The 11,704-nt window shown below is 40.9% G+C and overlaps 2 protein-coding genes across 6 annotated transcripts; one reads left to right on the top strand and one right to left on the bottom strand.

The window, feature by feature from the left end:
• Nucleotides 1-540: 540 nt before the first annotated feature.
• On the bottom strand, nt 541-9,697 carry LOC114360784 (probable ATP-dependent RNA helicase DDX55 homolog). Of its 5 annotated transcripts, none has more exons than XM_028315579.1 (8): nt 9,321-9,673; nt 8,579-8,773; nt 7,600-8,078; nt 6,446-6,686; nt 5,747-5,944; nt 3,323-3,345; nt 1,536-1,665; nt 541-1,067 (listed from the first exon to the last, which is right to left on the bottom strand). In XM_028315579.1, the coding sequence occupies exons 1-8, from the start codon at nt 9,618-9,620 to the stop codon at nt 825-827; spliced, it is 1,809 nt and encodes a 602-aa protein (XP_028171380.1). In that variant the 5' UTR covers nt 9,621-9,673; the 3' UTR covers nt 541-824. The 5 variants fall into 5 exon arrangements, with proteins under 5 accessions (XP_028171380.1, XP_028171379.1, XP_028171381.1 ...); XM_028315578.1 differs by lacking the exons at nt 5,747-5,944; nt 6,446-6,686 and adding exons at nt 3,934-4,131; nt 4,622-4,862; XM_028315580.1 differs by lacking the exons at nt 5,747-5,944; nt 6,446-6,686 and adding an exon at nt 4,622-4,862.
• A 197-nt stretch (nt 9,698-9,894) lies between these two features.
• Nucleotides 9,895-11,334, top strand: LOC114360787 (transmembrane protein 134). Its single transcript, XM_028315583.1, has 2 exons — nt 9,895-10,324; nt 10,857-11,334. Exons 1-2 carry the CDS (start codon nt 10,173-10,175, stop codon nt 11,197-11,199), a joined length of 495 nt encoding a protein of 164 aa, XP_028171384.1. The 5' UTR covers nt 9,895-10,172; the 3' UTR covers nt 11,200-11,334.
• Nucleotides 11,335-11,704: the final 370 nt, after the last annotated feature.

Raw genomic sequence — 11,704 nt, 5'->3', positions numbered from 1 at the left:
ATCATAACTGTGTTCGCCTTCTCTTGTAAAGTATTTCTAAATTTTGGATCCATCTTATGAAGTTTGTCATAAATAGGTTGTAAGTGCCTTGTTGTGTTAAATACTCAATCAAATATGCAATTACGAAAGTTGAGAGAAAGCAAATAAATGTCTATTTTACTATTTTCATTAGTTGTGTTATTTCGATACACCCTAACCTTTTCAGATGACTGAATGAACGACCCATCGGTATAGATCGTGTCATCCACGAAGACACGCCCCATCAATGTTTGGTCTCGATCGCGCGGGGTGCGGGGAGTTTGATCCAAGCAATCCGAGCAGCATTATTGAGGTGTGCGTGTGCACACATGGATAATTTAGCGTGTACCGATAACACTAACATTAGCGGAAGAATGGTGGGGAGCGTCTTCGTGGATGGCACAATCTATAAGTAGGTTTTGGTAAATATACAGTTAGGTTAGGTTAGGCATATATTGCACACAACAGTTACAAACAAAAACAAAAAAATAACTATAAAGGGGTCAGCTCAGGGGTCGTTTCGCAAAAAAACATTATTTACGACGTTCTATAATAACAACGCAAAACAAAATATACACATTTTCATTTATATTACAGTCAAATAAAACTTAATAAATAAAAACATTCTATTAGCACTTATGTCACTTTGTCTCTGCACTCTATGTACGATTCCCCATAGACAAAATAACACGACAGTGACAGTTTAACTTCGAAACGCTTCACTCCATTTCTTTTGTAGCGATTTAGAAATTAAAACTATCTCGAGTGTCACTTTATCTAAGAAGCTGTACAAATGTAAACAGCCATCACGCTTCCAGATCAAACGCCTTATCAAACTGTTCTTCTGTTATTTTTCTCTTCTTTAGCTTTTTCAACAGCGCGACGTCTTCGGCCAATTCCGCTATTTCTTCTGCAGTGACCGCTTTGCGCTTTTTCGCTCGTTTCTTGCCGGCTGCTTCCACTTTCTGTTTCTGTTCTTTTCTCTTCTGCTTCCGTTCTTTGCGTTCTACTTTGTTCTGTTTGGCGTTCGCCCATGGTGTGGTTTTTACCTGAAAATATTGGAGAGTTTAATAAGTTTATATCTATTTTTATTAATTTATTTGTTACTAGATTCTGAACGCATGGAAAATTGTCGTTAATCCTTATCGCATCAAAAATTGTCGTTAAATTCATTTGGAAACCCTCATATAATCCGTGCGCTGTAGTTTGACATGACTAAAGATTGGATAAACCCTCCTATAGCGAACGTACGTATCTTCAATTTGGTTGGTTGGTGGTAGGGCTTCCAAGTCCTGTCAGGCTAGCTACCACAAAGTTAACAGAATTGTTCGTGTTCCGGCAGTTGGACGTAAGATAGCCAGTTCCTCTGTGGTTGAGGATTTCGAGTGAAGCTCGTATACACCTTCGGCCTGATCATCACTTTCCATCACGTGAGATGAAAGCAAAGAGATTTTACGTTGTGGATTAAAAAACAATGTGAGTTTTGAGAAAAAATGAAAGCATTAAAATACATTCACCATCTTTTTCTTCTGCTTGGTGGGCCGGCGCACGCCCGTCTTCTTCTGTTCCTCCAGCCGCTGCTGCCGGAGCGCCTCTCTCTGCTTGTCCAAGTACGGGATGCTGTCGAAGTCTACCTTCTCTTTGGGCNCGTTTCACTTGTTTTATTGCACGGAACGACGCATTATCCAAAATATCGGAGAACATTTCCTTAGTACGACTGAATCGCGACTAACCTAGCTACGCGGCCGATGTTCGTTTCTGGGCATATCGCGGAGACACGCGCCACGCCCCCGTTTCACATCTATTCCCTTCTATGATCTGAGGTGTGACGTCACGGCCGCCAGGTGCGCGGTTAACTCGACCGGGTTGTAAGTACGTTTTGGCAAATACACAGTTAGGTTATATTGCTCGCAACAGTTACACACAAACATTGCATTAAAAGTAAAGAATGAACATTAAAAAGGGCCAGCTCGGCGATAAAGTTTTCAGATTAAACAAAGTTATTTACGATGTAATAACAACGCAAAACATAAAATATACACATTTTCATTTATATTACAGTCAAATATAACTTATTAAATAAAAACATTCTATTAGCACTTATGTCACTTTGTCTCTGCACTCAGTACGATTCCCCATAGACAAAATAACACTGACAGTGACAGTTTAACTTCGAAACGCTTCACTCCATTTCTTTTGTAGCGAATTCGAAATTAAAACTATCTCGAGTGTTATTTTAATTGTCTAAGAAAGCTGTACAAATGTAAACAGCCATCACGCTTCTAGGTCAAACGCCTTATCGAACTGTTCTTCTGTTATTTTTCTCTTTTTTAACTTTTTCAACAGCGCGACGTCTTCGGCCAATTCCGCTATTTCTTCTGCAGTGACCGCTTTGCGCTTTTTCGCTCGCTTCTTGCCCGCCGCTTCAACTTTCTGCTTCTGTTCTTTTCTCTTTTGCTTCCGCTCTTTGCGTTCTACTTTGTTCTGTTTGGCGTTCGCCCATGGCGTGGTTTTTACCTGAAAATATTGGATAATAAGTTTATATCTATTTTTATTAATTTATTTGTTACTAGCTTCTGACCGCATGGATTAAATATCCTTATCGCATCAAGAATTGCCGTTAAATTCATTTGGAAACACTCATATAATCCGTGCGCTGTAGTTTGACATGACTAATGATTGGATAAATCCTCCTATAGCGAACGTAATATACGTATCTTCAAAAGCATATTCGGTTTGGTTGGTGGTAGGGCCACAGAATAATAATAAGTACCTACTACGTACAGAAGTTTTACTTCGCGAAAGTATTTAAAAAAATGTATGCCCAATGTAATTAACAATATGGTGTAATTTAGTCTGTCTCAAGAGTCAAGCACCAGGTGGGCCATCGTGCGTGTTTTGTTTTCGATGTAAACTCGCGGAGATGAACAGGCCTGGTAGGGCTTCTAAGTCCTGTCAGGCTAGCTACCACAAAGTTAACAGAATTGTTCGTGTTCCGGCGTGATTGACGTAAGATAGCCAGTTCCTCTGTGGTTGAGGATTCCGAGTGAAGCTCGTTTACACCTTCGGCCTGATCATCACTTTCCATCACGTGAGATGAAAGCAAAGAGATTTTACGTTGTAGATTAAAAAACAACAAAAACACAAAGCATAAAAAATATTCACCATCTTTTTCTTCTGCTTAGCCGGCCGCCGCACGCCCGTCTTCTTCTGTTCCTCTAGCCTCTGCAGCCGGAGCGCCTCTCTCTGCTTGTCCAAGTACGGGATGCTGTCGAAGTCTACCTGCTGTTTGGGGNCTTTGGGCCCCACGAACTGGTCTTTGTGCTCCTGGAAATGATACATAGACACTAAATTATAGTGAAAAAGACTGACTAGACACCATCTCACTTAACATCAGGTGCGATTGCGGTCAAATACCTGCCTTGTTTTGCACAAAAAAGTGGTAGTCATTATTGAATGAAACGTAAAATGTGACAGAGAGAGTTAAAACAGGGGTCAGCACGCAATTTGTGTGATCAGTCTGAAAAACTGACCATACAAGTGAGCTCGCGAAATTGCCTAAGATCCACAGCACACGCTACTTTTATCATCGGCGATCGGTGATTTAGCCATTTTTTAGAAGTTAAATGTAGCGACCACACATTTTACACTTAAAAACGCCAAACGCGGCGGTTGAGTCGCTTTTCAGAAGATTGACGAAAGGATAACGGTCGCTAAAACGTGGAACGAGTGATTCAGATACTACAACCGAATGAATGAAGTGGAGAAATCGCGGTGATGCATCGATACAGTCGTAAATTCGCCGATGCTGAAAGTAGCATGTCTGCTGTAGGCCTTAAGTAACGGTCTTCGTCGCTTCAGCTGCAGCAGCAGGTTGCACTCGTGCTTGGAGTAGTCTCAGAGACACCGGCACACCTGCGAGACCTCGGGCATGGCCGGCAGCCGCAGCAGGCCGTAGCTGGCCGCGATGTGTCCCAGCGGCAACTGCTTCAGCTGCAGCAGCAGGTTGCACTCGTGCTTGGAGTAGGCTCGTATGTGGGAGACGAAGGCGCGCGCGCCGCGCTCGAGGATCGCTCGATCGCGGAGTTGCTGAGAGTGGAGAAGCGAGAGCACCTGGTGTGGAAGAGAAAAGAGTTCACGAATAAAATATTGATCAAGGCCCAAAGTCGTGAATGGTATTAAACTACACATGAAACTAAAGTGTTTCTTCACTCTTCCGCAGACAACTGACTTTTAGTCGGCCGATAGTTAGGCCCAAGTCCAATTTGTATGAAAAATCGGCCGATGTAAGTGCGCACTTTCATACATGTTCAATGTTCATACTGATTAACAGCCCGACCCAACTATCGACAAAAAATCGGTGGTGTGCGCCTAGACTTATCATTAGGTCATAAAATTTAGTCTCCAGATTTGGCCTAAACTCCTCACAGATAGGGTGTTTTTACTTTACCGGAAAAACTGAGACAAATCCTACACGAAAAATTAAACTAGAATCGTAAGTTTTGCAGGAGCTCATAAACAATATTCCAAAGAAACTAAATCAACAGTCTATTAAAATAAGAGTTCACTTTAAAGATAAAGACATAATAAATCTACAACAAACCTTATCCTTCAACTTGTCACTGATCTTGATCTGGTCCTTCGACTCCCTCCAGTCCTTCAGTTCCACTAACTGATAGGTCCTGATGAAGGGCACGTACGCGTCTTCAGTAGGCAGGAGCGGCAGCAGCGAGCAGCCGGCGGCGCCGCCGCGGGCCGCGCGCCCCACGCGGTGGACAAAGGCAGCAGGGGAGGTGGGAGGCTCCCATTGGAGCACCCACTCTACTTGAGGGATGTCTAGGCCTCTGGAAGAGTAGGTTGAGGAGTTGGTGATAAAAATCTAAAGGTGACTGACTGACATAGTGATCTATCAACGCACAGCCCACACCACTGGACGGATCGGGCTGAAATTTGGTATGCAGGTAGATATTATGACGTAGGCATCCGCTAAGAAAAGATTTTACGAAATTCTACCCCTAAGGGGGTAAAACGGGATCTACGCGTACGAAGTCGCGGGCGGCTGCTAGTAGGAAATACAACCCGATCGAGCTGACTGACAACTGCTGTGACGAAACCGTGCGATGTGGAAGTCATTGAGCGAGGCCTATGTTCAGCAGTGGACGTCCTGTGGCTGAAATGATGATGACGATGATGAGCTAACTGCGCACCTCGTTGGAATACGACTCTACCTAGCAATCACTCGCACACCTTTCTGCGTTGGCCCAGTCCGTACCAGAGCGTCGATGTGACGTCACGGCTTCCAGGTACCGGTTAACTCGACCGGGTTGTATAAGTATAGCGCCCATTGAGTTATTATGACGTGACAGAGCATACAAATCTGAAAGCTTGCTGATGTTTGAGTTTTGACCGTCACAAAAACGCCCATACCTTAGGCAATGACTTAGGACGCCATCGGGTCCAAAGCGGGTTGTTCATACGACAACCCACACGACACTTGATGCGCGTTCAAATTCGAAGTGTGTTAATGTTTTTAAATGATATTTATCACTTCACTGCACTTTACAACACAAAATAACCTTTAAAAAAGATCAATAATTTTTTCCTTTATACTTCAACTACCCTCCACAGAATCTCTTGCAAATTTTCTGACACTCAATGTATGGTAAAAATGAAGGAACAAAAAAAATACGTATCTACCCACATATTTCTCAACACNACACCGGCGCACCTGCGAGACCTCGGGCATGGCCGGCAGCCGCAGCAGGCCGTAGCTGGCCGCGATGTGTCCCAGCGGCAACTGCTTCAGCTGCAGTAAGAGGTTGCACTCGTGCTTGGAGTAGGCTCGTATGTGGGACACGAAGGCGCGCGCGCCGCGCTCGAGGATCGCTCGATCGCGGAGTTGCTGAGAGTGGAGGAGCGAGAGCACCTGGTGGGGACAGGAAAGAAATGTTTATTTTATAAAGCTAAGTAGAAACATGACCAGAACAGCCTCATACTTAAAGCTAAAAAGGATTGATCCCTCTGGCACACAAGACAACAAACACTTTATCATTAGATCGTTTAGTCCCCACGGCCAGAGGATCGCTCTGTAATTTACCAAAGGCAAATGGAGGATTTGGTCTGCATCTGCACTCCTTACGCCAGATGGGTTAGGGAGGACTCAAGGCGTCCACAAAAAGACTGTTTTATTCTACATGGCCAAAACCAGACGACTACAACAAACGCCACTGCAGGAGCACTGAGCAATTTACCGTGGTAATTCGACATGATGACACAACAACTTGCATCAATGATAGCACTAGAATCACAAGTTTTAAAGAGCGCATAATTACAATAGTTTTCCAAAGAAACTAAATAAAACAGTCTATTATGCTAAAAGCTAACTATAAAAATAAAGAAATAAATGTACACAGAATATACAACAAACCTTATCCTTCAACTTATCACTGATTTTAATCTCATCCTTCGACTTCCTCCAGTCTTTCAGTTCCACTAACTGATTGGTCCTGATGAAGGGCACGTACGCGTCTTCAGTAGGCAGGAGCGGCAGCAGCGAGCAGCCGGCGGCGCCGCCGCGGGCCGCGCGCCCCACGCGGTGGACAAAGGCAGCAGGGGAGGTGGGAGGCTCCCATTGGAGCACCCACTCTACTTGAGGGATGTCTAAGCCTCTGGAAGAATAGATAAAGGATATAAGAATTTCAACTTTCGCATTCCATTTTGCCTATTTCTGTATAATAATACTATTTCCCATAGCAGCCGAAACGTCAAGCCGTGAGTACATAATGTAACTCATTAATACACTGTCCACCGTGTCTCTCTAAACACTCGACATTGGCAAATCAGTGTGCTTCAAATTCGCACCATTGAAGCCATTAGACAGAATAATAATAATAAATGTCGTGTCTTTCTATTTAAGTAGGTTGAGGAGTTGGTGTTAAAAATAGGAAATACAACCCGATCGAGTTATCTGCGCAAGCTCAATGGAATTAATTGAGTCAGAGCCTGAGGTATGGCAGCGGCACGGGAAGGGCGACATTGACTTATTATGACGTGACAGAACATACAAATGCGAAGGCGATCTGAAAGCTTGCTGATGTTTCGAGTTTTAACCGTCACAAAAACACCCTCCCGTACCGCGCCCATACCTTGGGCAATGACTTAGGACGCCATCGGGTCCAAAGCGGGTTGTTCATACGACAACCCACACGACACTCGATGCGCGTTCAAATTCGAAGTGTGTTAATGTTTTTAAATGATATATTTATCACTTCACTGCACTTTAGAACACAAAATAACACCAAATTTGTACACTCAAGTCCATTAATTTAAAACCTTTAAAAAAGATCAACCATTTTTTCCTTTCTACTTCTAACTACCCTCCACAGAATCTCTTGCAAATTTTCTGACACTTAATGTAAAAATTAAGGAACAAAAAAAAATGTATCTACCCACATATTTCTCAACATGCACAATNCTCAACACGCACATGTATTTATTTCTATATCTACCTGACATTAACAGAATCTTGACTGCAAAAGTATAATGGAAAATTGAAAAATAGCAAACACAAAAGGAACATACCTTGCCATTAAGTCTGTGCACAGCAAAATAGTGTTTTCTGTTTTCCTGAAGCTCTCCAATATGTTGTTTCTATTGTGCTTCATTTTTCCGTGAATCGCAAATATCTTCTTGTCAGGCAAGAACGCTGGCAACACACTCGCCCAATAATCGACGCACGCGCAAGTTGGCAGGAAGAAAAGCCCTTTCACCATCTTCCGATTCCGTATAAAGTTCAATAAGAACAAAAACTTATCTTGAGGTTCTACGATGACGTAATAATTTTCTAACAAAATCGGTGTGCTTATGGAAGGTTTTTCTTTCACACTGACTATGACAGGGTTCCTGAGGCCAGCTCTGATGAGGTCCTGGAGGTCTTTGGTCTGGGTGGCGGAGAAGAGGCCAGTGCGCCTCTGTCGCGGAAGGTACTGCAGGATTGCGGACAGAGTTCCTTGGAAGCCAAAACCTAGGATTTTGTCAGCTTCATCTAGGACTAGGAATTCCTGGAGATAAAAAGGTTTTTTTATGTATAAGAAACATGAAATATGTAATAAGAAGTTATTTTAAGTTGTAAATATGTAAATAGATATTTTGTGAAAGATTTTCTCAATTTTTCCAAACCAAAAACTTACTTATTAAATATTACCTTCAAAATATGTATCAATTGAATTTATTTTACAGGGCCCATAATGTTCTAATTTTAAGTACATAATGGATGCAATAAAATATTTAGTATTGAGTATTTGAAACTAGCTTTAAGTCCGCGGCTTCGCCCGCATGAAAAAAGGGCTGTTTTTAGGGTTTTCCTGGAAATTATTAGATTTTTTCTCACTGCAAAAACCATCATTGGACTTCAACAAACATTTAAAAAAAAAATTGGTATAATTAGTCAGGAATTATGCTCATACCAACACATTTTGTGATTCATTTTTTTTATATTATATGTAGATTGAAATTATTAAACAGTATTTTTCTAATCAACCTAACATAAGTAACAGCATACCAGTTCCTTCATCCTGCTAGGCAGATTCAAGTTCCTCTGCTCTGTCAGTAAGTCCATCATCCGTCCAGGTGTACAGACTGCAATCTGTGCCCCATTCTTCAGGCTCTCTACGTCAGTCTCAATACTGCGACCTCCCACCATCAGGGAAATGGTGAAGTGAGCGAGTTCTGGCTCTTGGAGAAACTGCTCTATAACCTGAAAATTATAAACCAATTTTAAATATTTTTTTTTTGACTGTCAATTCATTTCTTAGCTACAAAACAGTTAATTTCTCTCAATGTCTCACGTTATAGAATGCCAATAAATGTAATTAAGCCAGAGGGTTACGATAGTAAAAAGAAAAAATATACTCCTACCCTCAATGTTTACTATGTGTCTCGTATGTCCTATAGCTTGCTAGCATTAACCCACTTGTTACGGAGTTCACTTTTTCTATCACTTACCTTAAATCAGTCATGATAAATTTATCTCAAAACAATCGCTCCAAAACTTTATAGTTATTTACGTCAGTGTACTTGTAAGACTTGGACAGTACTGCGACACACCTCATCTTTCAAATGTTGCACATAAAAATTGTTTACACTACCCACATTAGTAAAAATATTTATGTAAAAACTAGCGTTTTTTTAAAAGAACGCTAGTAACTAACAAGTGGGTTAACCACCTTATGGTGGTTAACCCACTTATGATTATTCATAAGTAATTATAAACACAGTAATTTAAAGGAATTCCCGGTATTTACCTTAAATATCTGCACAGCTAGCTCCCGCGTCGGTGAGATGACGAGAGCGTAAATGTAGTCCTTCCGTAAAGGGCCATCCAACTTCTCCCGCTTCATAAGCATCTCCAGCATAGGCACTACGAAGGCCAAGGTCTTCCCTGAACCAGTCACAGCCTCTGCCGCAACATCTTTGCAAGTTAATAGAAGAGGAATAACTGCGGCCTGAATCGGCGTCATCGCACTAAAATCCTGCTTCTGTATGCAGTTGAGCACCGGTTTTGAGAGAGGAGGATCAACTTTAGACCACAATTTATTCACCATTTTAATAGGAAGATCACATAGCCTAGATAAATTTAAAAATCACAATTATTCTGAACTGCTGCACGATTGTTGTGAATATTTTGACAGTGACAGACAGGAGACAGCCATGTGCTTTTGACATTTTGCAAATGTCAGCCAGTGTCAGTGCTGCCACATGAAAAAAGAAAATTGTATACAAAAGTCGTGTTTATAATCGTAGCATTATTAAAATCTAAGAACCAGGAACGTTCAAATACCTTATCAAAATTCCTTGAAACTAACAATATTTCTTAAAAAACGTTTATTCGGTGCCTGCAATGCTTGAAATTATTTTATTTTACCAGTTTAATAGCCTTCTCAGTTAATGCAGATAAAATTTTAAAATGTAGAAACGGATAAAAATTATGGAAGATTTATAGTTCAAAGAAGGAAAATCGTAAGTAAAGGTTTTTGAACAATTCCCAATCAATATGGCGCATGTTGATATGATAAATTGACAGCTGTGTTTTGTCTTTGTGCGGACGTTGTAATGTTTATTTTACATCTCCAGACTAATAAAGTTAAACTTGAACAATGACGAGACCGTTTGGTAACAGTGACAAACGTTTTTCGATCGACGACGCCTTTGAGGAGGAGACAGATGAAGCTATAAAAGTGTATGGAGCGACGGGTGACCGTTCGCCTTTACAGAACAAATACAAGAATGGGGGTGATTTTATATCGAGGTAAGGTTTGTTTACAAGTTGTGCGATATCATATTTGTGAAATAATGCTACAACTTTCACGGGAAAGTAAACTGCGTTGTCTGAAATTGTCATGTTCTTGACCTTTTCATGAGTCATTTACTTCCTTAGTGGGGCAGGAGTGGTTGAACTTGGTCGGCCGGGCTGTTACTCGCGTCCCGTAGACCTACTTCGCGCTGCAAATTAGTTCTAATTGTCGAGAATGTTCGCTAATCATCCAATGTTTAGTGACCCGCTTTACGTCCATTCAGCAGTGGAATTAAGTTTATTACCGTATCTACGTTCTTAATTGCACCGCATTCAGGCTATCTTATCCTGAACAATGGCAATCGTGCGTGATAAAGCATGTTTATAGTTTGGTATTACAAGTCTATGCATTACATCACTGTTGATACACGGACTTCAAAACTAATTGGATTTTAATAACTTGTTTTAAAACCAGTCACACATTATGTAGTCATAGGATATCGAGTTCCTTGACTGAATTATTCATGAATGTATTTCTTATTTACAGTAAAACATACAAATGCACCGAAGACACGACGTCCCGTGACTCAGATTCACTTATACACGAGTATGTGGAAGCAACACAATCCATGTACTGCTGGAACCATCCCAAAGTCCGCGAAAACTGGAAGACGGTGTGCGCTGCTGTAGTGCTCCTTATCGTTGGAGTAGGCCTCTTGGGAATGGGCGCTTTTGCTGTCGCCGAACCAGAAAACGGATTGCAGGGTGCAGTCTTTTTCGTCGCAGGTATGATTTGCTTTGTTCCCGGAGCATACCACGTTGTTTACATATGGCTGGCAGCTAGAGGCCAACGAGGGTACGACTTCTACCACCTCCCTCTTTTCACCTGATTTGTCTAGTGGTTTAACTATTTATTAAGCAATGGAGATGTAAAATGAAGGAAATATAAAAATTAAAAGAGGAGTAAGAATATCAAACCTGAACGTTGATTGGTGCTGGCATCCAATAGTTTGCTCTCTAATTAAGCGAAAGATGTAAAATTGTGATTGGTGCATCAGGTTGTTATCTGAGCAAAAGGCATTCTTATTTATAAAATCTAATAAAATTCTATTGCATATTAGTGATTTTTATAATCTATAATTATAAATGAAATTGTTTATTTTATGCTTTGCTCATAATGTATCCTAATTTCACTTTCTATTCATAAAATTCTAAATCTGTCCAATTTAGATTTTCCTATTAGATTAAAATATCACTTTAAAATGTACATAAAACAGAAACTAATAAATGAAATATATGTTACATTGAATATAATATTACTGTAACAGTTTAATTATTTACGCTACATACTGCTTGTAAGAACTATAGTCTTGTTACAAAATAAGTATTTTTATT

This window comes from Ostrinia furnacalis, unplaced genomic scaffold (genome assembly GCF_004193835.3).
Source record: "Ostrinia furnacalis isolate ACB-3 unplaced genomic scaffold, ASM419383v2 OfSCF5175, whole genome shotgun sequence".
Taxonomy (NCBI): Eukaryota; Metazoa; Arthropoda; class Insecta; order Lepidoptera; family Crambidae; genus Ostrinia; species Ostrinia furnacalis.
Note: the sequence above shows the minus strand (reverse complement) of the source record. Positions and strands in the feature narration are given on the sequence as shown.